Source organism: Nannospalax galili, unplaced genomic scaffold, assembly GCF_000622305.1.
Source record: "Nannospalax galili isolate Female #2095 unplaced genomic scaffold, S.galili_v1.0 scaffold120, whole genome shotgun sequence".
Taxonomy (NCBI): domain Eukaryota; kingdom Metazoa; phylum Chordata; class Mammalia; order Rodentia; family Spalacidae; genus Nannospalax; species Nannospalax galili.
In genome coordinates, this window is record NW_008350324.1 from 461366 (window position 1) to 487873 (window position 26508).

Genomic DNA, 26508 nt, shown 5'->3' on the forward strand with positions numbered 1-26508 from the left:
GGAGGGGGGAGGGTGGGAGGAGGGAGGAGGGTGCAAGGCTAGGACGGAGGGACAGAGGGATGGAGGCCACAGTGTGGGCTGCAGTTTTAATCAAGTTTTAATCTAGGAAGTCCCCCTGCCTGAGTGAGAACTCAGGGAAAACCAGAGACGAGGCCCACACTTATGGCCCCCCTATAGCTGGCTGCAGACATACATCTAGATCTTCCCTGAAGGGAATGAGCCTTTAGTTCGAGACAGGGTCCTCCTCTAGCCCCAGCTCCCCCTGGAACTTGCTGGCCTCAATCTCACAGAAATTCTCCTGCCTCTGCCTCCTGAGTGCTGGTGTTAAAGGTGTGGGCCACAACCCTGGGCAAGCCTTTTAGTTTTTAAAGCTCAAGCAGCCTTCCTCCTGTGTATGCAAGACACTCCCTGAGGATGGGTATTGAACTAGCTTCTCCACGGGGCTCCCAGCATCCTCAGAAGCACCTCAGGGCTGGTCAGACATTCTCCACCTTAGCCCTGCCTTTTGACACAGTCCCAGTCAATCTGTGTCTGTGAGTTTACCCACTTGTTCTGCTTTCTCTTTTTGTTCATATGGGGCTCCAATTTTTGGTGTTATGACTTGGGGGGGGTGTTTTGCTAGGTAGCACAGGCTAACCTTGAACTAACCACCCTCTACTCTAGCCTCCTGGGTGCTGGGATGACCAGTACTCAGTAGCCATGGGATCGCAAGCTTAAGCTTGAATTGGAATGCTCCTGAGGGTTTATTGAAGCAGCTCTCTCACCATGTCCCCAGAGCCTTGGATTCAGTGCATAGCTCCAAGGCACACCTCAGAAAGGTGCAGGTGTTGGGCAATCAGCACTGATGCAGGGGTTCCTGGACCTTGAGAATCACTGTTTTGTGGAGAAGTTCTAGCCTGAGAAAAAGAACAATCAGGATGGAAGTTTATTCAACGGGACCTTCACAGTATGAGGTGTTTTCATAACAACAAAGCTTTTGTAGATTTGGCCCAAGCTCTTCTCTGACATCCACCAGCCTCACTTTACAGATCTGGGTTTGTTCATCACCATCTACTCAGAAATTCATGCAGAGGGGAGAACATGTGACATGTGTCCAGGAGCCCAGGCTTCAGGGCAGATGTACAGGGCCTATGAACCCTGGCCTTACCACCAACCGGCCATGTAATCATTTCTGTGTCTCAGTTTCTTTTTCTATAAAATGATATTCATCACATCTACCTACCTGGATTGTTGTAAAGATTAACATTGTCAACTTGACAGGATCTAGAATCAAGAGACAAACCCCTGGGCATGACTGTGAGGGAGTTTCTAGATAGGGTGGCACCGTCCAATGGGCTGGGGGCCTGGACTGAATAAAAAGGAGAAATCAAGCTGAGTACCAACATTCATCTCGCTCTGCCTCCTGACTGTGGATACAATGTGACTAGAGCCTCACACTCCTGCCACCATGTCCTCCCCACCAGGATGGACTGTGAGCCATTCAAACTGTGAGCCACAATAAACCCTTCCTCCCTTAAGTTGCTCTTGTCATGTTTTTGTCACAGCAATGAGAAAAGTAACTATTAAAAATGTTAAAAAGGAAAAGATATGGAAATTGCTCAGTAAAGTGCTCTCATGGACCCGGCTCAATATAAGCGCAACTAATGAAAGCTAACACTTTGACCAATTAATGTTGGGAATACCCTTCCACCCAGGAAACCAGAAACTTCATGTCTTAAGCCCCCTCCTCCTCCCCTGCTGTTCAATGAGTGGCCACTTCCTCCGGAATTATCATCAGCTGTCTTGTTGGTGTTCTGAATAGAGAGATTAATGAACTAATAGGAAATTAAGGCTCGGAAAGCAATTTGCAGTTATCTAAATCGAGGCGTTTTCATCTAATAGGTTCACGAGCGTGGAAGGGAGTTGAGCGCTGACAGGATGGGTGTCAGCAGTGTGCAGGAATTGTCTGATAACAGTGAACTCAGCTGGCACAGCTGGCTTTTTCCAGGAGGATGCTGATGGGTTTCCCAGCTCTGGGTCCCCTGCTATCTGCATTCCTCCCTCCTTGCAGCTCCTTCCACAAGGTTCTGAAGCCCTGAGGTCTCACTCCCCAGAAACCTAATCTTGCCTGCCTGCCTTCCTCCCTCCCTCCCTCCCTCCCTTCTTCCTTCCTTCCTCCCTCCCTCCTCCTCCCTTCCTTCCTCCTTTCTTCCTTCCTGCTTTCTTTCTTCCTCCTTCCTTCCTCCCTCTCTCCCCTCCCTCCCTCCCTCCTTCCTTCTTTCCTTCCTCCTTCCTTCCTCCCTCTCTCCCCTCCCTCCCTCCCTCCTTCCTTCTTTCCTTCCTCCTTCCTTCCTCCCTCTCTCCCCTCCCTCCCTCCCTCCTTCCTTCTTTCCTTCCTCCTTCCTTCCTCCCTCTCTCCCCTCCCTCCCCCCCTCCCCTCCTCCCTCCCTTCCGCCCTCCCTCCTCCTCCTCCTTCCTTCCTTCCTTCCTTCCTTTCCTTCCCTCCTTCCCTCTCTCCCTCTGTCTCTCTTTCCCTCCCTCCTTCATTTCTTCCTTCCTGGGGTTTTGTGGGGTTTTTTTTTTAGACACTCTGTAGCCCCAGACTCATTGTGTAGCCCAGGTTAGCCTCAAACCCATGGTGATCCTCCTGCTTCAGCCTCTCCAGTGAGAGGATTAGAGACATGTGCCACCACTTCAGGCTTCATCTTCATTTCTTGCTGACAAAGAGTAATTTGCACACAAGTGATTTGGGTGGCTTCTGCTTTAGAAAGAGAATTTAAGCTGAGCTGCATTTTTTCCTGCCTGTGTTACTACAGTATGGAAATGAAGAGAACATTTTCCTGAGCCACCAGTGAAGAAAAAGCATGTAACAGCCTCCACTGGCCTTAGCTGCCCCCACCCCTCTTCCACAGACTCAGCTTTGGCTCCTGTTAGTTCATCCATCCCTCTACTGTGTGGTGATTCTAGTTGTAACGTTTTTAGTCTGCAGACTCTGCCAGATGGGGGATGCACTGTTGCCCCTGGTGCAGAGGCACAGATTTATATAATAAATGACTCCCAACCAAAGGGCCTGCAGTGCCCAGTTTCAGCATGCCAACTGTCAGTCATTTGCCCATCACAATCATTGACCTGTTACTAAAACCTTCACCTTCTGAGGTAAATTGTAAGGTACTACAGTGAATTATAGTTACCAGCCCCATAATTGCAGGCTGATTATAGCTGTTATTGCCCGTGTGCCAGTTTGCCTAGGGCTTTCCCTCATTTAAGATTGAAAGGTCCCTGTGCTTAGAAACCCCTTCATGAGCCCTAGCTTGGTCACTGACCACAGAGGCAGGTCGGTGCTAGCTAAAACACTGACACACTGCAGTTGAGGTCACTGCCCACTTCCACAGGTGTGAGGCCTGCGATGGCTTACCTACAAGGTAAGCAGCAGCCTTGGGAAGCCTGGGTTCATGGATACACTCTTCATCTCTCCCCTGGGATGTGTGAACGCCCTGAGAATCCCTCTTCTCTGGCTAGCTGCACTTGCCGATTCTGCTTTCTTTCCACACACATGGTCACTTCACTCATTTGCACTTAAATGGGTCGCCCCTCCCTTTCCCAGTTTCACTGTGCTGTGGGATCCGTTCACTGCACTTTCCAATTTCCCCTGTGCCCTGTGTGTTCTCCTCACCTCTGTTATGACACCAAACTATAACTTCATACTTGAAAAGTTCCTGGGTTTGCAAAATGGCTGCAGCCACAGGTGATGAGGAAAGCGAAGGCAGCCAGGTTGGTGTATGTACTGGGTGCAAGAATTTGTTCCACCCTCGCCAAACTGATGGGTACAGCTGCTGCAGCTGCTGTGGAGTTCCTGGAAGCTTCGGGAAGCTGCCCAGGCAGGATGTTGACAGGATATAATTACGAGCGTACGTTTCAGAGATCACCAGCTTGAAGCTTGAACTTGCGTTTCTATGAATAGAAGCACTTCAGTTCTTGTGAAAACTATTATGGGAATTAATCGTCCCTTACATGCAATATTTTTACTGTTATAGGAAAAAAGTTGAATCCTGTTACAGTTATATGTGAGAGATTCTCGTAAGACTTGCAGAAACTGAAGTGGGAACTAGATAAGCTGATGGGGATGGTGATCATAGTGATGATGGTGATGATGTGGGTGATGGGGTGATGATTATGGTGATGGTGATGATGATTGGGATGATGATGGTGTGGGGTAATGGTGATAATGATGAGGGTGGTGGGGGTGATGGGATGATGATGGTATGGATTGATGATGATGGTGGTGTGGGGTGATGGCAGTGGTGGTGATGATGATGGTGATAGAGATGATGATGTGGTGGTGGTGCTGCTGCTGATGGTGATGATGATGGTGCGAGGTGATGGGGTGATGGTGTTGGTGATGATAATGGTGATGGTGATAATGGTGATAAAGATTTTGATGTTGATGATGGTGCTAATGATATTGTATATTGACTACTTACCATATTGCAGGCATTTTGCTAAAGACTATAAACATGGTCCCATTTAACCTTCATGACAACCTTAGAAGGCAGATAGGTTCTACTGTCCCCATTTTACAGATGAAGAGACTGAGGCCTCAGAAGTAAATGTCTGGCCCAGACTATCATGGTGGGTAGATCTGTCACTCAAACATGGATCCCTCTAGTTCAAGACCCTAGACACTTGCCCAAGACTAAGGGTTGGCCACACAGCAGGGTGACAGGACCCCTGCCACCTTCCACTGTGCTTCCTCTTGGACTTCCCACACAGGGCAGAGTGTGAGAACCTGGGCTTGGCTGACCCCAGACAAGGCCCTTTCCTCCACCTCTCTAGCCTGCCGCAGACTCCTGACACCATAGTTTCTGGAAGTTGACCAGTGGCTCTTTGGGTTTGGATGAGCACCACCAGCGCTGGGAAGCTGCAGCATGTCTGTGGTCACTTTGTCATCATTAAGGAAGAACAAGCAGTTGATTCAAGGGTCAGCAGTGAAACACAAGGTGTTGCTACAGCAAGCGTAGAAGATAGGAGCTCAGGGAGTAGGCGATGCCCCAAAGCCACACAGAGAGCTAAACTGGGAGAGACCCTGGTGGGTTCAGAGGACTGTGTCTCACCCATACCATAGCTAGGAAGCCTGCGGAGGACAGAAGGACTTGCTATGCTTTTTAGTTTAATCTATGACCCCTGCTAAACCAGGGCAGGATGGTGAGAACCACCCACACACCCCACCCTCCGCCCTCCACCCTCCACCCTTTCCCCTGGCATTTTCTTCTTCAGTGTTCCTCACTTCCTGGCTCTCAGGGTGGTGGCAAGCCCTCTGTAGCCAGAGAGTTGGGACTGGACACCTCCTCCTTCGATCCAGGGAAGCAGTAAACACAGCCTCTCTTGGGCAGCAAAGCTCAGGAGAAATATCTCCAGTGCCTGTGCAGCTCCCTGCACTGAAGCTCAGATCGGGAAAGCTGGGGCCAGCATGTGCAGGAACGGCTGATGGAGTCAGCAGGATTAGCCAGGCACTGAGACAACACTGCCCTGGAAAGGAGGGCCAGTGGGACCACAGCAGGGCTCTGATCCACAAGGACACTGGGTCCCACTTACACAGGATCTGGCGAACAACCAGAAACACACATCATTCCCCCGATTAGATTTTCCCTCCTCACTAGTGTGGCGGAAAGCCCAGCTTGAATGTCATTGATTAGCTGACCACCTGCTGCAAAGCCAGGGTCCTGGGCCTCCCAGAGTGTCTGTTGGGAGCTGGAATTTGTCACAGCAAAAGATGAGAATCACTGGGAATACATTGTTCTTCCCAGATGAGCGATGGAACCTCTGATTTCCAGAATATAGGACTCTGTTCCAACAGGAAATGGAGTCAGGAGAGTATGCTGAACAAACCTGGCTTCAGATCCTGACCCCACCCATCACTTCCTGATTGTGATAAATCCCTGGCACACAGTAGGTCTTCAGGAAGGTTTGGCCATTCTTTTCACTACGGTAGCTTCCATAATTAGTGCTACTTTGTCAGCTCTCTTTTGTAAGCCCGCTGGCGGGAGACTCTTCCTGGCTGGAAAGATGGACTGGGTGGAGTACCCAGAGCCCTCAAGGGACCATGGGGGTGGAAGGGAACATGGGTCTCCCGTGGGTGAGAGATGACTCAAGGCTCTGTGCATGCTGAGATTGGACCCCGGTTGCCCACAGCTCCACCTTATCCTTGAGTGCAGCCAGCACTGGCTGTCTTCCCTCCCTGCCCAACTCCCTGGCTAACTATTGGCATGGCCTTGGCTTGCCTCTCAAATCACCCACTTGCCCTGGAATCTGAGTCTGTTTCTGGGGTGATAGAAATGATATTCCTCAAAAGACAACACAATATTTCATAAGATTCTGAATTTCAGTGTGACTTTGCCCCATGTCTTTTAGGCTAGCAGCTCTTAATGAAGAAGGGGAAGGTTGGGGGTACACACCTGACTTTCCCAGAGGCCAAGAAGACAGACCTCTGATCAAGGCTCAAAGCATCTTCTGTTTTAGAATGACAAATCAGAAAATCCCCAGGCACCAGGTAGAGTTCCCGAGTTCAAAGAGGTGACTCAGGCTGGGGAGATGCTCGGCCAGTAAAATGCTTGCCACAAAAACAAAACAACAACAAAGCAACAACAAAAAAAACCAGATTGGAGCTGGACATGGTGGCTCATGCCTTTAATTCCCAGCTCTTGAGAGACAGAGGCAGGTGGATCTCTCTGAGATCAAGACCAGCCTGGTCTACATAGAGAGTTTCAGGTCAGTTGGGGCTACAGGGAGACTTTGTCTCAAAAGACCAAACAAACAAACAAAAAACAGGGTGGGTGGTAGAGGCTCATAATCCGAGTGCCTGGAAGGTGGGAATAGGAGGATCCCTGGGTTCAGCCTAGCAAATTAGTGAGTCTTGGGTCCCAATGAGAGTCTTGAGTTAAAGAAACAACATGGACAGTACCTGAGGAAACAGTCAGGGTTGACCTCTGATCTCCACACATACGTCCACACATGTGAACATGTACCTGCACATGTACCCACACGTATGTGAATATATATCTATCTATATCTATATCTATATCTATATCTATATCTATATCTATCTATCTATCTATCTATATATATATATATATATATAGTGTGCGCGCGTGTGTGTGTATCTGTCAGCTTAGGTGGATCTGAGTTGGAGCCCAAGTTCTGCTGATCTTAACTGTGTAACTGGGTGGGAGGGGGAGATAGGGGGTGGGATTTGAAATAGAAAAACACCTGAGCAGGGCCACATGGGCCCCAGGAGCACATTGTGTAACCCGTACCCTAAGTTCTCACAGAGAATACTATTCTGCCCTCAAAGAGCTTGCAAACTTGGAAGAGAATTATGTAAAACTTTTATTGAAAATCTCTCTCTCTCTCTCTCTCTCTCTCTCTCAAGTCTTTATAGGATAGGCTTCAGTTATGAGAATGAGGTACTGGTGGGGAATATTTTATTCCCCCAAAGGAGCTGGCTAAATGACATATCATTACCACCAGAAAAGTAAATGTGTGAGCCAGTCCCATCATGTAAGCCTCACTCACTACTTGGAAGGCTGAGGCAGGAGGATGGCCAGTTCAATGCCTGCTTGGGCTATGTAATTAGTTTCAAGCTAGCTTATACAACTTAGTAAAATTCTGTGTTAAAAAACATAATTAAAAAGAGAACTGGAGATATAGCTCAATGGTGGACCACTTGCCTAGCATGCATGAGGTTGTAGGTCCAATTCCCAGAACAGAAAAGGATATATGACTTTATCTCAAAGTAAAGTCTCCTCGTCACCATAGCTGCCTTTCCTTCCCTACTTTCTGAAGGGGCCCCAGTGTCTCAAATGTGTAGGGCAGACCATAGAGAGAGAGTGGGAGAGAGGAGGAAACACAATGGGGAGGAAGGCAGGACGGACAGAGGGGAAATCAGTGAGAATATTGTTAATTTGGGAGCATTACACCCTCTACAAAAAATGATTTTTAAAAAACCTGGTTCCTCTTTCTTCTAAACTGTGTCCCTCTTGCCTCGTGCCTATGATCTTGACTGTGTTCTCTCTCTTCCTTCTCTTATTTCTAGCTAGGGGCTGGAGGCAGGAATGTGGCCTCCAAGGACCTTGCCCTGGACTGTGGGGGACACAGGGTTCCCTTTATGGGAAGCTCCGCTGTTTAATTTCTGGTCTGGTCACAACCAGAGCAGACCTGTGAAGCTGACTGGAGAGCCCAGCACAGGTGGGGGATGAGAGGCAGACTTCCCAGAGGGGATGCCAGTGCAGAACTCCCACAGGGAACGGTGTCGCAAGGTCGCATGGCTCAGCCGATTTCTAGAAAATTTGTTCTAGGGCAGCCAAGCCCTCGTTTCTCCTGCGCTCTGTGTTTCTTTCAAAGAATACACCTGTATATGGCCCACCTTTGGCCTCCAGAGTGCAATGGAACCTTTTCTAAAAATTGGCCATATAGCCCAAGTAGGATAATGCTTTCTGTTATTTGTTTGTAATATTTTACTTATTTATTTTTATTTTATGTGTATGAGTATATTGCCTGCATGCATGTAAGTGCACCCGTGTTGTGCAATGCCCATGGAGGTCAGAAGAGGCCATTGGAACTGGAGTTACTGATGGTTGTTAACCACCATGTGGGTGCTGGGAATCGAACCTGGGTCCTCTGCAAGAGTAGTCAGTGCTCTTAACCACTGGGCCATCTCTCCAGCACCTGTTTGTTTTTGAGATAGGGTCTTGCTGTGTAATCCAGGCTGGCCTCAAACTCACAACCTTCCTGCCTTAGCCTCCCAAGTGCGCTACCATGTCCAGCCCAACCTGGAACTATTAAGCAAGCACCAGCATTTAGTCCAGGACTCTTCTATAACCTATTTACTCTGAATAACTGCACTGCAGTGAGCCGGAATTTATATGCCCATTTCAAAGTCAGGAAGACTGAGACTCAAGAAGACAGACGTTCTTATACAGACAGGAAAGGTCAGACTGGAGAGCATGCAGATATGCAGAAACTACTGCTGAGTTCCTCCTGGGTTCCAGGTGCTCCCTTGGAGGAGTGATACAATCAAGGCATTCTCTCCCAAGGCATCTTCTTGTTTGTACAAAGTCATGTGACTTTTCGCATAAACATCTTTCTGCTCACCCCATGCTTGCATGCTTGAAAATTGCCCCTTAGAAGTGACCCCAACTGGATGTGGGCCATTTTGTGGGCCCTGTGATGGCAAGAGCTGCATTCCAAAGGGTCCTGTTGATATTGACTCAACCAATAAATATTTCCTGAATACCAACCAAGCTTGTGTGCTAGTCCTGTCACTAAACACGGGACAGCCCAGATATGGCTCTACCCTCAAATCACTAAGTCAGTCAGGAACAGACACAACTTAGCAGTAGTATGGTGTGTGATCAGATATGGCAGGGTAGGGGAGATAGCCTTTCAGATTCAAGGGGAGTTGGGGGTGGGGCTGAAGTGATGGGGAAGGTAAATGGGAACTCGCAGAGGTGTGTCAGAAAGATCTAAGCAGAAGCAACAGGGCATAAAGACAGAGCTAGAGCTCAGGGAGTGAGGAGGACAGGGATTGTAGGCAGAGAGAGGGAGTACCAAATTTTCAGGTTTGCAGGGTCTAGGCATGAGACTGGCTTTTATTCTGAAGGAAGCAGGGTGCGGGACAGGCTGTTGACAGGAAGTGCTGGTGAGCAGCAGTTCTTTGCAGAGACTGCAGTTCCTCTTCACTCACCTTCCTAGCCTGTGTCTGTTTCTTGATGTCCAGTGTGCTAAGCACGACAGGGTTTCTCACAAAGTCACCCAATCACCACTCCCGTCATGGTCAGCCTGGCTGCCCCCAAGTGCCCCAGCCTGAGCCTTCGGATCTCATTTGGCTCCCTGGGACCTCTCGTTTGAGCCAGTGATTCTTAGAAAGGCCTCCATAGGCTCTCGGCACAGCACATTGACCGTTGCATCCCTGGCTGATCACAGCCCAGCACGGACCAGCTCTTCAGTCTGCAGATGACAAAGAGGAAAACTCAACATGAAACATTAGAGGGAGGGAAGCCTCCATCTGTCAGACCCCAGACCCAGGGACGTCATGAGACTCTGAGGGAGGAAGAGGTGAGTTTATGACCCTTAGAGTTGTATGTGCTCTCCTCTCCCCCAACACCCCTGAAAAGAGAACCTCAAAACTGGGAGACCCATGGGGAATCGTCCAGAAAGGATGGTGTGCGGGGAAGAATGCAGCAGGTAACAGATAGCAGAAGAGGCGGTGGTCTGAGCTCAGGACCAGCAAGGCCCAGTTCTCACTCTGCCCTGCGTGGGAAGTCCAAAGGGAAGCAAAGGGAGAGATGGCAGAGGGGGCTGTCACCCTGCAGTGTGGCCAACCCTTAGCCTTGTAAAATAGTTAAGTGCCTGGGGTCTTGAACCAGAAAGACCCATGGAGGTATTTACTTCTGATGCCTCTATTTCCTCATGGGGAAAGTGATAAACCACCTTCCAGAAATGTCTGACATGCTGAGTGAGCGATCATCCTGACCTGGTCATTGCGTGTTGTATACATGTGTTGGAATATCACCCCATGCCCATACATGATCACTATGCACCCATGAAAAAAATATATTTAAATAATAATAGAGCTGATATGTGAATATGATAAAATAACAGGATGTTAAACAGATTACTGAATTAGGTTAGGAACAGTTGAGTTAGTCTGTAATATTAAAAAAAAAAAAAGCAACACTTGGCATCAGAAAGTCTAAGATGCTTGAAAACCAGTAAAAGGTGCACGGGACTGGCAAAAGCCATGGCACCAAGAGTAACAAGAGCTAACACTCAGGTAATGGGATGGTTAATCTTAATTGTTAACTTGACTAGATTTAGAGTCACCATGGAAACACATCTCTGGGTGTGTGTGTGAGGCAGGTTTCAGAAAGGATGGGCAGACCCACCCTGAATGTGGGCAGCACCGTCCCACGGGTTGAGATCCTGGACTGAAAGAAAACAAGGAAGCTGGCTGCGTCCCTGCATTCATCTCTGCTTCCTGACTGCAGACACAGTGTGACCAGCTGCCTCATGCTGCTGCCACCATGCCTCCCCCACCAAGATGAACTGTACCCCTGAAACTGGGCCAACCTAATTCTTCCTCCCGTGAGTTGCTTTTGTCAGGTATTTTGTCCCAGTAATATAGGGAGGGATCACACTAAGGTGATGTTCTGAGTACTTTACACGGTTCACCTCAGCCTCATCAACAGCCCTAAGCAGTAGCAATGGCTGGTGCCCCCATTTTACAGAGTGAGAAACTGAGACTCAGCCAGAGTCACAGAGTCAGTGAGCAGCAGAGGCCCGAGCTCAGCCCCTAAGTGTTATGTCTTCTGGCCTTCTATCCTGGGGGAGGCATGGGCAAGAAGGAAGGATCCTGGGAGACAGGCCTGCCCTTCTTAGAACTGTGCCTAGGATGACCCCTTTTTCCCACTTAAGTTCCCAAGGTTCATTTAAGTCCCATTACTCTGACATGGCCCTTTCTTTTCTAAAACTCTTAGACTCTCGGACCTAGGGGGAAGGTTCCAGTTGTAGTGTTGGATCAAATCCTGACGAAGAACTCTACTAAATACAAACCTATTCATTGAATAAAAGATAAACTGGGCCTATTGAGCTCTGGGTACTGGAGACATATAACGAACAAGGCAGATGAAGCCTTGTGTTTGGACAGATAGTACACACCCGAGCAAATAAGTGATGTGGCATAGAGCACTATGAGCAAGTAAGACAAGAGAGGAGAGCAATTGGACTGTGAGTGGGGAGTCCCAAGTAGGTGTCACCAGGAGTGACACAGGAGTTGAACTCTGAGTCCAAACTGGGGATGGGTGCTGATGATGCAGCTGCTGTGGAGTTTCTGGAGGCTTGGGAAGCTGCCCACCAGGCAGGAGGATGGCAGGATATAATTATGAGCATACTTTTCAGAGAGATCCGTTTGAAGCCTGAACTCACTTTTCCACGAATAGAAACACTTCAGTTCTTGCAGAAAGAAGTATCATATAAGTTCCTTGTATGCATTTTTTTACTGTAGCAAAAACACTGAGTTTGATTATAGTTGTATGTGAAGGGAGATCATACTTCTGGAAGCTGAAGTGGGAACTGGATACGGTGATGATGATGATGGTGATGATGGTGGGGATAATGGTGATGGTGGTAGTGGTGATGATGATAGAATAATGATAGTGGTAGTGATAGTGATGATGGTGATGTGATGATGGTGATGTGACAGTAGTAATTGTGATAATGTTGATGATGATGATGATGGTGGTAATTGTGATAATGATGATGATGGTTATGGTGGTATTGGGATGTTGATGATGATGGTGATAATGATGGTGATGATGGTAATTGTGATAATGTTGATATTGATAGTGATGGTGATATTGATTGTGGTAATTATGATAATGTTGATTATGATGATGGTGATGAGACATCATGTATTATAAATTTACCACGTTACAGGTATTTTGCTAAATAATTATAAGCATGGTATCATTTAATTCTTGCAACATAGTGGAACTCACTATTATCCCAAGCTGACCTCAAACTTGCAGCGATCCTCTTGCCTCAGCTTCTGAGTGCTGGGATTACAGGTGTGCACCACCATGCCTGACCTTATCGTCTTTTTAAAATATATACTTTATTGAATTTTTATACAGTATATCTTGATCATATTTAGGCCCCTCTCCCTATCTGTATCCCTCCATAGCCCCCCACTAGATTTCATGCCTTATCTGTTATGGCCTTGTCTTTTTAAACTCAGTGCATTAGTGACTTCTCTTGTCGCGGATGGAAGCAACTTCAGGGAGGAAAGAGTTATCTTAGCTTACAGTTCAGAGAGGTTTCATCCATCATGATAGGGGAGGCATGGTGGTGAGAACATGCAGGAGTGGCTTGTTCATGTGGCACAAACCGAGAAGAAGCAGAAAAGGCAGCCCACCCTTCTATCCACCCATCCGTCCACTCATCCATCCATCCACCCACCCACCTATCATCCATCTGTCTACCAAGTCACCCATCCATCTTCTCTCTGTCTTTCAGGTTAAAGTGCCACAACAAATGCACCAAAGAAGCCCCACCCTGTCACCTCCTGATCATCCATCGAGGAGGTAAGTATTTAACACTCGCTATCCTGTGCTGTCATCAGGAGCTCTTGCCCCTGAGATGGTCTCCCACCCAGCATGATTCTAGATACTCCAATACACAGATACTTTCCCACCTGGTTTCTTTTCTTCTGGTACCTCTTCCCTTCTGCTGTGCTTCTTCCCTGTTCCACGTCTTCCCACCCCAGTCCTTGATTTTACACTGATCACTCCGATATTTTAGTGCTCCCCTACCCTTGTCCTTCCTTTTGTTGGCTCTGCTCCTAATTTCCCACTCTGTTCTTTTCCCCTAATACCATTTGCTTTTCCTTCCCACTTGAAAAGAGTGTTGGCTGGGGTTTCCATTGTATAATCTCAGCTCACTCAGTTGGCCTTGCGGAAGTGGCCATGGGGATGGATCTGGCTCAGGACAGTTGGTTGGGCCATTTCTGTCCCATCCTCTGGGACCCTGGGAAAGTCTAGGCCAAACTGAGAAGACTAGAAAGTTATAACCACCCTTTCATGGTTCTGAAATAAGACCTAAATGGCTGGGAGGAAAAGCTTTTCCTGTGGACCAAGGACTTAGTAGGGGACAACTCTTTTAAACGTCTCATAGTCAAGCTTGCAAAATAATTACCTCGATTCTTGCCCTATGGAATGGTTGCTTCCAGACCCCATTGTCCAGATTGCATTCATCCCTGGAGTGCTCTCTTGGTCTGTGCTGTTGGATAAGTAGCTGTTAGCCACATCTGACTATTTAAATCAAGATTAATGAAAATGAAATAAAAGCACAACTTTAATTATTCAGTCTTACCAACTGTGCTTCAAGGGCTTAGAAGCCACATGTGGCTGTGACATTGGATGGCTCAGAGACAGGGTACTTCCATCACTGCAGAGGACTCTCCTGATGGCTTCCTTGCTCTTAGGTCACAAGTCTGCTCCTTTAAGATGCTGGTCACTCTAAGCAGCCAGATCTCACAGCCTGAAGAAATCAGGCCAGGCACCCTGCAGTTCTCTTTTTGGGACAAAGAGTTAATAAGCCATCTGTGTTTTAGGTTTTACAGTCTCTAGTTTGTGGTCCTACCCAGTACCTGGCTCCTCCCTGTAGATAGGCTATCTCAGACTAAATCACGTGGTATAAAATTTGGCTTGAAAGGATATAAAAATCAGATATTTTCCTTAGTTTGGGATTTCTCTGAAGGGTCTGTCTGTGATAACTACCTGTCTCTCTTTTACTTTGTTATCCCTATTCTTAGTTTTTTATCTTGTAGATGTATTTATTTTTATGTATATGAGTGTTTGCCTTCATGTGTGTATGTGCCCCACTTGTATGCAGTACCTGTAGAGGCCAGAAGATGGCATCAGATCCCCTAGAACTTATGGGAATTGCACGTGGTTGTTAGCTGCCATGTGGGTGCTAGAAACCAAACCCAGGTCCTCTATAAGAATAGCAAGTGCTCTTAACTGCTAAATCATCTCTCTGGCCCCTTAACTATCTCTCTAATGAAGAATGAAGTCCCCAAGATTCTCTCTCTCTCTCTCTCTCTCTCTCTCTCTCTCTCTCTCTCTCTCTCTTTTTTGACAGGGTCTCCTATAGCCCCAGCCTGCCTGGAACTCACTATATAGACCAGGCTGACCTTGATCTCATAGAGATCCACCTGCCTCTGCCTCCCAAGTGCTGGGATTAAAGGCATGCACCACCATGCCTGGCATTCCTACAGGTTTTATAAGGAAGCCTCTCTTTTTTAAGGCCCCATTGATGTTGACTTTGATATAATATACTATCCCTTCATAAGGCTTTCCTACCACGAGGCCCCATCATGGCTCCTGCTGTTGGAGACCCTCTGTCCTAATTCATGGAGAATAATTTCCTGTCAGCCCCTTTCCCAAACCAACCTACCTGCACTCTTTTCTCTAGCTAATCAAAGTATGGTCCACAGAGCATTTGTAAAACACACGTTTTTCTAGCCATGCCCCAGAATGACTGAATCAGAATCTGACTTTTTAAATAGGGTGTGGATGGAATTCCCACCCTTTGAAGCTGGGAAGTACCACTCATGACCAGATTTATGCAAACTCAGATGCTGACTAGGGCCAAGAAAGTACCCTAATGAGAGAAGCTGGCCAGACAGGGCTGGAGCAGACTGGAAAGCCAGGGAGGTACTGTCCAGAGAAGGTAGGCACTCTAGCGGCAGAGCAGCAGGTGTCACTTGCATTTGTGATATTCCAAACAAAAGTCCATGTGGATAGTTTTAAGTGCCTTAGACTTTCTGTCAAGTGTTAGTGACTAATTGAAATACTTGAACCTTTCTGGCCACCTCCCCACCAGCCCCCTTATCTCTCGGCTGAATGGAGCCTCAGATCCACCAGAGAGACTGGCTTGCCCACAGCCAGTCCTCCTTTTCCATCCTCCCTCCTCTCCTGGTGTTGGCTAGTTTAGATTTGGGTATATACCTGATCTGAGGATGAACCTAAGAGGACCTTCAGGAAAGGGGCAAGTTGTCCCTAAAGCTGTCGAAGAACCAGAAGGGGCAGCTGGTTTTTGAAAATTTCTGTACCCTTGGTTCCTATGAAGAATGGACAGGAAGAGTGCTCAGCTCTCTTCCCTCATGCCCCTTCCCTCCCCACGTCCTTAATTAAGAACCATCTGTTCTAGAGTAACGAGATACACTCCACAAAGCTATTTTGAAACCTGAGTTCTCTTAGCTCCTGAGCCCCTGCCTGAGGTCAGCTTCACTGGGGAATTCGCCTCCCACTGTATCCTGCTCCGCCGTGGCTGCTGCGGAGTCTAACTTCCCAGAGGAGGCGAGACCCAGAAGGTGAACCCTCTTCAGAGGCTGATATTTGGAGACGGTCTCCCCTCCTTTCCCTGCCCACCCACCTTTAAGGTTATGCTCCCTATGCTCCAAAAGGCTGGTACCTGACAAGGAAAGCAAACGGAACTTTCTAGAAGTTCACCGGCTTCTTGCCTTTTTTTTTTCCAGCCCCTTTGGTGGGAAGTTGAAAATAGAGTCCGTTTCCATGGTAATGGCAGCTCAGGCTAAGCAGAGAAATTAAATCCCTGGGTCAATGCAAAGCTTTAACTTCTCAGCACACCCCCCACATAAAAACACAACTAACAAGGAAAGATCCCACCACGCTTCACATTTGACCTTGAGCTTCTCACTACTGTGGCTCACTGTGTTCCCTGTGAGTAATAGAAACAACTCAGGGGAAGGGCTTGAGGATGAGGCTCTCCTTCCTCGGCAGGAAGCATTTATTTAGTACCACCTGTGTGCCAAAGCTTCCTGAGTGGCTGGCCTAAGGCATGGTACCCAAGGGGATGCTACAGGTGTGAGCCATTCTACAGGGAACCCTGGGTATTTAGGACAAACGTGCTCCAAGGTGTGGCAGTCATCTTAGTCCCAATAAACCCTCTAAGTAACAAAAGACGTCTTAACACAAGGTTAGAAGGACAGGGATGGGTGCCCATCATGAGCTTGTCCACGGACTGTAGGCCTTGAGGAATCAGGGACCCCCTGCTTGGCAAATAAAGTTCAGGGCTACAGCAAATGGTATCGTGAAACTGCAACAGAAAGGGAAAATAAACCAGATAGCTTCTTTTTATTGTAAAAACACAGGTAATGAAATAGATTTACTTTGAAAAAAAAAAAAAAAAGAAATATCTGAAACAAGAAGAGGGTATGTTAAACCGAAACAGGAAAGGGAAAAAAACCCAGATACGTCTTTTTATTGGAAAAACCACGGTAAAGAAAATAGTTTAATTTTAAAAAAAAAAAAAAGAAATATCTGAAACAAATCATGTGTAGGGGCTGAGGAGATGGCTCAGTTGGTATGTTAGTGCCCACTGTGCAATCATGTGGGCCTGGGTTCAAATCCCAAGAATCCAAGTGAAAAAGCCAGGGTAGCACTGTCTTGTGACCCCAGTACTAGGGAGGGGCCGAGACAGGCTGAGATCCCTCATTGGCCAGCCAGCCAGCCCAGCCCAGTGTATGAGCTTCCGGTTCAGTAACAGACCCTGACTTTAAAAAAAAAAAAAGGTGGAGAGCAGTTGAGGAAAGACCCAATGTGGACCTCAGGCCTTCGCGCATAGGCACACCCACATCCTCATGCACACGTGTGCACACACACATCATGTGTAGACAATACATGAAGCATAGAAGCCAAAGTGCATACCCAGATCTTGTCATGGTGATGCTTAACTGTTACTTTCAGTAGGTTTTGGGCAGGTCTTCAAGGTGAGGTCTGAGTTGGGCTTTCTTGACATGATCAAAGCCAAAATGATACTTAAACTCTCTCATTGCTGTTTTTACCCCTACGGACCCAGCAAGGTTGGTGCGGACGGAGTCAGTCCCCTGTGACATCAACAACCCTGTCCGGAAGCCAGCCCGGTATTCGGATCTGCACATCAGCCAGACACTCCCCAAAACCAACAAAATCAACAAGGTGAGGCAAGGCTCCTGCACCATGGGGCAGGCTGCGCTGAGTCACGGCCAGGCAGTGGGAGGGAGGGAAGAGATGCACCTGTCAGAACAAGTCTAGTTTAGAGAGAGACTCAGGAAAGTGAGGATGAATGAGTGTGTGTGAGGAGGGACCCAACACAGGATGGGAGGAGATACCAAGAGTTTCCATAGTGATCCAGACCTGGCCTGCCCTGTGCTGGGAGATGCCGGGATCAACTATACAGATGGTAGTGGGCTTTCTGAACATCTGTTGAACTAAGGGATGGGATCTACATCTCAGCTTCTGATGGGACTGGATGGATGGATGGATGGATGGATAGATGGATGGATGGATGGATGGATATCTTTGGGGGCCCTGAGCTCTGTGCAAAAGCCAGTTTAGTATCTTTCCTCAAATGGATGGTCAAGAGGCCGCCTTCTATACACCTTTCTTTCCAGTTCATCATTCTGTGCTGCCTTTGGTCTATGGATGGAGCTGTGCCAAAATTATCCCAGGGACAGTTCCAGCTCCACAGTAGAGGCCAAGTTTGCATGTGCCAACAGATGGTTTCCCATGCCCCACAAAGACTCTGTGTTGTGTTGATGGATAAAGTGTAGAATCAACCCAGAGATACGGGAGTTCACAGATCTGTGTGCAGGTACCACATGAGCATCGTGGCCACAGCCAACCTCCCCTTGGCAAAGTGCTTCCCTTGTTTCCCCACATAGGCTAGAGAAAGATGACCCCTCACCAGTCCACTCTCCACACAACAGTTAGAGAAAATATTAAAGAGTCTCAGTGGATGGCTGTCATTCTCCCTAAAACCCACCTAATGTTTTTCTGTTGATTTCTGGAAAGAAAATTTGTTTTCTTTTTTTTTTTTCAAGTGCGTATGTGCATGTTTTTGCACGTGTGGGAGCAAACATGTAGGTGGGTGCATGTGGAGCCTGAGGTTCATGTTGGAAATCCTCAATCACTCTTGCACCTTGTTCATTGAGGCAGGGTGTCTTAATTAAACCCAGAGCTTGGTAATATGGTTGGTCTGGTCTTGCTACCCAGCTTGCTTTGTGAATCTCCTGTCCCCGAATTCCAAGGCTGGAATCATAGTCAGGCTGCTGGGACCGTCTGATGTTCTCATGGGTTCTGTGGATTTAATCTCTGGTCTTTAAGCACTTTAATCACTGGGCCTTCTCCCTAACCCAGATTTCTTTTTCAAGACAGGGTCATGCTATATAGCTCAGGCTGATAATAAACTAGTGATATTCTTGCCTCGATCTCTGGAGTTCTGGGATTATAGGAGTGTCCCACCACATCTACTCAAATCCAATTCTTTAGGGCAGCTCAAGGCTGTAGGTCACTTGGTCCCACCCTGTTTCTGACCTCCCAGGTTTCTCTCCAAAGCCCCTGTGTACTTTGTCTTTTGTCTTAGCTATCAGCTTTGTCTTAGCTTTATCTTTTGACTTTGCTACTAAGTCTTGGAGCCAGACACTACTGGGCTCCTGTGACATCATCCCAACAGTTGAGAGAGTTGAACTCTGGAGTCAGGGCAACCAGGCATCCAGCCAACCTTCGCTTCCTCTACTTGGTGGTTGCAAAACTGTAGGCAAACAGCTTAATCCCTCTGGGCCTCAGTTTTCCTCCATCTAAAATGGGCATGTTCTATTACTATACAACAAACCCCCAAATGAACGGTATATAATAACCATCCTTTCCTTATGCTCACTGTCTACAGGCTAGGGGCTAGGAACTGGGAGAGTGCCATGAAGCATGGTTTTGACTCCTCCAAGATGTCCAGGGCCTCCACTGGGAAAACTCCCATAGCTGGTGACTGGAGGAATCTCAAGCAGGCCAAGCCTAGCCTACTGTCTGCTCTTGTGTGATTCGGGCACTCTTGGATCTCAGCCACACCCCGGTTGTCTGTGGCCACTTTTGTGCTGTAATAGGTAACAATAGCCAAGCAGACCAATCACAAGAGGGATTACATTGGCTTCAAAGCCTAAAATATTTGCCATTGACCATTTTACAGACAAAGCTTGATGACCCCCAATTAATCAACACTGGGTTCAGAAAGCTGCTTCAGAGGTAGAATTAAATAATCAACATTTGGCTTCTTCTCTCAGAAATCTGGTACCTGGGCTTGGAGGAGTCAAGGTCTTGGCTTGGCAGAGAGGTCAGCAAGAACCTGTCTATGGCCTTGGCTTGTAGCTTGGACTTCCTCCCAATATGACTGCTTCAGGGTACCTTGACTTCTTACATGGTATCAGGCTCAGAGAACAACTGAATTAGCAACCAACGTGGAACCTCAGCAGTATCATTTCCACAGTGCTTTACGAAGGAGAGCAGTCATGAGTCACAGTGTTTGAGGGTACAAGGTCTAGACTCCAGTTTTCGATTGGAAGAGACCAAGAGTCTAAGAGACCAGGAGTCTAAGGATTTGGGTCTCTGTTTTAAAATGCTCCAGGTGAATGGTAAGAACATTGAGTTCAGAAAGCTGTTGCAGAGGTAGAATTAATAATCAACATTTGAAAATGCTTAGTGTTCTTCCTGGCACAAGTGTCAGCTTTGATCTCAGGGCTTCCAATCAAACATCAAGCCAGGTCACCTTTGCCTTGGTTGTTTTCAAAAGTCTCAGGACTGGCCTCAGTGGAAGAACACTAGACTAGCATGTGTGAAGTTCTGGGTTCCATCTCCAGCATTGCAGATGGCGGGGTGGGGGAGGCAGAATGGGGAAAAGAAGGAAAGGGAGAGAAGGAAGGGAGGACAGAAGGAAAGAAATGTTTTAAAAAGCAAGATAGGAGTCTCTTAAAAGAGGATACCCACCCCTTACTGGGATGCCAAGGGGGCTTAATTGGCTAGTTCTGTGGGAAGTGACTGTGTATCCCTTAGAGCCTATCTTTTCCTCTGTGATGTCTTCAGGGACTAGGAGCTCAGAGCCACCTCAAGACCTTTCCCTCCGGCTTAACCAGCACTGGAACCTCTTGATGTCAGATGGGACAAAAACATGGGTCAGATGGATCAGCGACGGTGACATTGTTCTGCTTGTCTGCCAGCAGGGAAATTTGATAAGGGACATAAATTAGCCTCTATGCAGAAGTGACTGTGCTGTGAGGGTGGACAGGCTCTCTCATCTGCCTGGGTTATTTTTTGCCTCCTCGTCTCTCTGGCTTCGTGCAGACCCTCCTTGTCAGGTGGTGATGTGGTTAGTGAATAGATTTCTCAGCCAATTTTGTCTGAAGAGTTCCTGCTTGGTGCTCTTTGTATTTCCTCCTGTCTGGCCCAATCCATCCAGGTTCACAGAGGCCTTACTTCCCTGCCCAGTAGGGTGGGCAGGACGTGGATTTTGGAATCAGAAAGCCTGGGCTTGCAACTTGACTGGTTAACTTGTTATGTTGCTATGAACAGGCCAGTTCCAGGTCCGTCTGTCTGTCTTAGTTTTATATTCTGTAAAATGGGCAGGATATGGTATTATTGATAGGCGGTATCAATAAAATGATAGGTGGTATTACTGGGGTTGTGAGGAGGACTCTATATATGGTGTGGATAGAGGATTTAGTCTAACACTGGGTGCTTAGACATGGAGGAAAAGGAGAACGGGGTTGAGGGTGAGGATGAGGATGAGGAGGAGGAGGAGGACCAAAGGAATGGAATGAGCAGAGGATGAGGGAGAGGGAGAGGAGAAGGAAGAAGAGGGGGAGAAAGAGAAAAGGAAAGAAGGAAAATCAAGGAAGAGAAAAGAAATTAGGAGAAAGAGGAGGAGCAAAAGACGATAGAAGAATGCAGGGCGTGGTGGCGCACACCTTTAATCCCAGCACTCAGGAGGCAGAGGCAGGCAGATCTCTCTGAGATCAAGTCCAGCCTGGTTTACATAGTGGGTTCCAGGGAGACCCTATCAAAAAAATAAAGAAGATAGGAGAGGAAGAGACGGAAGAAGATGGAGGAACGGAGGAGATGGTGAGGGATGGAGAAGAGGGAAAGAGATGAAAGACAGCAGGGCAGTGAGAGAAGATGGGAGCTGCATCAGGAGCACCTGCCGGCCCCTTAGGAAACCAGTCTCCAGCCCTTATCCTTCCACATCAGGCCATCAAAGCTGCCATCTGGGGTGATGACAGAGACTGGGGCTCTTCCTTCTGTGGTCAGGATGCTGGAAGGTCCCACATGCTGGCTTGCTGTGGTTGCAAGGAGCAGAGCCCCACCTAGCCTAGCTCTGCCATGTGAGCTGTTTTAAGGATGGCTGCAGGACAAGAAGACAATGTGGATCACCCTCCCTGAGCTCAGCCTTCTAAAAGTAGACCTGGGGGATGGCCTCGAGTCAGTTGGGCTCTCTGACCCTAACCACATTGGGAATTTTTTAAAAATTAGGTATTTGTGTGTGTGTGTGTGTGTATGTGTGTATGTGTGTGTGTGTGTGTGTGCGCGCGCCTGTGTGTCTGTGTGTGGGTATGTGCATGTTAGTGCAGGTGCCTGAGGATGCCAGAAGGGGGTGTCAGATCCCCTGGAGCTCGAGTTACAGGAAGTTGTGAGCCATCTTATGTGGGTGCTGGGAACTGAACTCTGGTCTTCTAGAAGAGCAGTGAGCATTCTTCACCCATGAGCCATCTTTCTAACCCTATAATAATAACCCATGGATTATTTTTGTGGTCCATGTCGTGACCTAGCCCAGATGGTCTTTGTGCTTCCATTCTGTCCTTTGCTGTTGGTGGCTCCATGGTTCTCCAGCCTCACCTTCCCTGTGTTCTAGGCCTACAGATTTCCTCACCCTCTGACCTTCTGCTGTTTGTTTCCTGGTGTGCTGTGGACCTTCTGAGTCTTTCCTCCTAAGGCTTTCCCACCATTCTCACAGTTGGCTCACCTCATCAGCATCCCATTTCATGACAATTCCATGACATCCCATTCCATGGACCAGTGGCCACTATGGTCCAGCATGGGGAGTGGGCTGTGGCGGTCACAGGATAGATCCATCTGTTTATTTAGAATGGCCCACTCCGCAAAGCTGTTAGGTTGGAGGGCAATGGCAGTTTCCTTGGGAAATGTCCACAGGAGGATCATTCTCATCACCTCCCTGTTCAACCAATAAATTGAAGCAATAAATTGAAGACCTGGAAGGCAAACAGATTCCCACAGTCTTTGAGACAGGGCCTTATTATGTAGCACAGGCTGGCCTTGAACTCGAGAGCCTCTTGCCTTGATTTTTGGAGTGCTGGGCTTACAGGCATAGAACACCATGCCCTGCTCAAGCGTGAGTTTCTTAGTACTTGCTCCAACCTTGTATTTCTGCCTCTGGGCTGAGCAGTGGACGTGGGCCACTAAAAGTGTGACTCCAGAAAATCACTCTTTCTCATCTCAGCATCACCATCCACAGAAGGAAGATGACCAGGAGGGTCTTTGAGGGATTTCTAGCTCTGGTCTTTGATTGGAAAGCGGGATCATGCCGTCAGCCCTTCCCTGGGTGAAGCAGCAGGGTTGAAGTTTCTCTTTGATGGAACTCCACCTCCAGCCGCTGGTCCCATTGGGGCACAGACCTACTGAAGGGATTTCCCCTCCTATTGTAACAGTTCTGCCGGGAAAAGAGAATGTTGTATGTATTAGTGAGTAGGTGTTCCCTTCAGCCCTGAGCCACAGACAGAACAGACATAGCTCCTCACGTCCAAAGGTAGACAAAGGTTTTTCTTCTGTAGACAATTCTTCCACTGACCTTCCTTCCTTTCTATTTCTTGCTTGATTGCTTGATTGATACAGAATTTATTAACTGCTTTTTTTATTTCTGTGCCAAATTTCTTTATTATTTATATACGCAGGTGTATGTAGATCCTCATGCTTGTGTGGCAAGCACTTGGCCCACTGAGCATCTCCCCATTACGTTTTGCAAATTCCAAGATGGCGGGGAGAGGCGGACCTCCTTCCTCTATCTCTGTTTCTCCCCATCCGTCTGCCCCTGCTCCTCATTTCATCCAGTGATCGAGGGCTCACCTTGTTCTGGGCATGCTGATAAGCACTGAAAATAGACATGAGAGGACAGCATAGCCCATTCTCAGCAGTTCTAGTAGATGAGGCAATAGTGTGAGAGGTGACCATGGAGACGCAATAGTCAAAGCTGGGGTATTATGCATGGTGCCATGTGGATGGGGCTCATTGCCCCAGTGGAGGGGAAGTGGGGCCAGCTTCTCAGATGAGGACATATCTGAGAAAAGGAGGAGCATGTTCTTGGGCTCTGGCATATGACTGAACTGTCACTCTGTACTAGATTCATTCTGTTCCTGTGAAAATCACCATGACCAAAGCAACCTAAGGGAGGAAAGGCTTTATTCTAGCTTACGAGTCACAGTCCATCATTGAGGGAAGTCAGAGCAGGAACTCAAGGCAGGAACCTGGAGGCAGAACGGCTGGCTATTCCACACAACATTGCTTTAGCCCAAGGAACTCACTTTGCAACCAAGCAAGTAGGGCGGAAACCATGGAGGATGTTGCTTGCTGGCTCTCAGGCAGACATATTCAACTAAATAAATAAAAGGATTTATTTATTTTACTTCAAGTGTATGACTGTTTTCCTGCATGTATGTATATATGCCACCTGAATGCCTGGTGCTGGTGAATGGCATTGGATCCCCTGGAACTGGAGTTAGAGATGGTTGTGAGCCACTGTGTAGGAGCTGGGAACTGAATTTGGGTCTGCTACAAGAACAGCAAGTGCTCTTAACTGCTGATCCATCTCTCCAGCCCCCTCAGCTAGCTTTCTTATACTGCCCAAGCCCATCTGCCTAGGGATGGTACTACCCACAGTGGGCTGGGCCCTCATATCAATTAACAATCAAGACAATCCCCCATAGACTTTCCCAAAGCTAACTAGAATACATTCCAAGTACACATGAAGGAATATTTAAAACCTTGAAGATGTCGAAGGATCTGGTTGGTGTCTGAAACTGTGTACCAGTGGATGTTCTAAAATTGACCTTGCCAGAGTGGAGGTGCCAATGGAAGAGAAATAAATGGCATCAGCCAGGTCCAGCCTGGAATGTGCATCATAGACCAATGTTTGCTATTTATTTATTTGTTTATTTATGTATATACATATAGGTGTGTGTTTGTTTTTTAGTGTGTTGGTATGTGCACACCTGTATGTGAGTGTTATGTGTATGTGTACACTAGAGGTCAGCTTGAGGTGCCTTCTCTAATCATTCCCCACCTTATTTTATGGGTACAGGGTCTCTCACTCAACCTGGAGCTTACCTTTTAGGCTAGGTTGACTGACCAGCTGAGATCCTCCTCTCTTCTCTTCCTCAGCACTGGGATTACAAACCCGTGCTGACACCCCAGATTTTTTCGCACGGATGCTGGGGACTGAATTCAGGCCCTCATGCCTACATGGCAGGTACTTTACCAACTAAGCTATCTCTCCAGCTCCAGCAGTTTCAGTTTAAACCTGCACCATCATTTGAGCAAGGCCTATGCACCAATCCCTGCTCAAGCGACACTAATGTTAGCGGAAGCCTACAAGGTTTTATAACTTAGGTAACAATTATCTTTGCAGAACATGAAAACATCTTGAAACCTGCCAATCTGTGAGTGAACATTTACAGAGTAGAGGCCCAGAAGGTGCCTCATGACAGGCTATCACTTCCCGCAATCCCCTAGGATGATATCATCGGTCTCTGACTTTTTTGAAAAATCTCACATGGTCTACTAGGAAGAACAAGCACATGTCTCTATTCACAGCCCGACCACAAGTCTTTGTGTCACTAATAGTTTTTTGCTATGGATACATTCGGGTAGAATGGCAAAGCTGGCTCTGACCCTTTTCTACTGATACTGGATTAGAGTCACCTCCAAGGCGGCCCTGGCTGACAAGTAGTTAGGATGACCTAGAACCAAGACCTTGCCAGGAGCAGTTAAGACTGTGTCCAAGTGGCTGAGTGACTGCTCCCTGCTACTGGGATACAAACTCATTTCTTCCACACTTGGAGAAGTTGTATGTGTGTGTGGGGGGGGTTCATTTTTGGTATGATCCCATAGCCAGGCAGGCCAGTGGTACTGGGCACTGGTCAGCATTTCTGTCTACACAATTACAGCTTGTCCTCCAATTTCAAAGCCCTAATTTCTCCCTCCTGAGATAACATCCAACATGTAGGCTCATTGTCAGGATTAAATGAACTAACAAATTAAAAGGACTTCTTTTCTTCCTTCCACTAAGTACAGCTAAAAACCCTGGCATTGTACATAAAATGGTCATAATGAGAAGGCCAGGGACTCAAAAGCCCAGCGTGCCGGTGAGTTCCCTGGAATTTCTTCTGGCTTCTTATATTTCATCCTGGGAGCTGAAGAAACCACGGTGGGTGCCAAGGGGCAAAAGGCATAAACGTGCAAATTCAAGAGTCTGAGCAAAATCCACGTGTGAATGTCTTTTGTCCCCCTTTGGTGCAGCTTACTGCTGAAAGGGCTAGCCAGAGCCGAGGCAAGGAATGGGTGTAGAGCAACACAGACTACAAAGAGAAACCAGCTTACTCTTATCTGCAGATGACACTTTATGTGTAGAAAATCCAGAATAATAGTTGACAAACCGAAACAGAAGCACTTTGACAGCAAAACTAGTGAGTTCAGCAACATGCAGGGTAGAAGGTCTATAGACAGAGACCAGTTTTCTATCTACTGGTAATTAAGTGGAGACCCAAAGTTGAAATACACTTTTAGGGGCTGGAGGGCTGGCTCAGTCATTAAGGTGACTCTTGCAAAGGACCCAGGTTTATTTCCCAGCACCCACATCAGGCAGCTCACAACTGTCTGCACCGCCAAGCTTCAGGAGATCCGATGCCCTCTTCAGGCCTCTTCAAGCACCTTCACTCGCATACACACATAATTTTAAAAATTTAAAAGAAAAACATTTTAATATGCTATTTATATTTCTCAACAAAATAGAAATGAGTATAAATTTAATAATACAGAGAGAACTTAATATTTGTAGAACTACATAATATATATATATATA

The 26508-nt window shown here is 47.4% G+C and overlaps 1 protein-coding gene across 2 annotated transcripts in view; it reads left to right on the forward strand.

Moving 5' to 3' along the window:
- Nucleotides 1-26508, forward strand: part of Ksr2 (kinase suppressor of ras 2) — a 443310-nt gene that overhangs the window by 320297 nt on the left and 96505 nt on the right. The window contains exons 8-9 of one of the 2 annotated variants that reach the window (XM_008847447.1): nt 13048-13115; nt 17410-17534. In XM_008847447.1, coding sequence (XP_008845669.1) covers nt 13048-13115; nt 17410-17534 — 193 coding nt within the window. The remainder of the gene's footprint in view (nt 1-13047; nt 13116-17409; nt 17535-26508) is intronic. The other variant, XM_008847448.1, reaches the window with a different exon arrangement.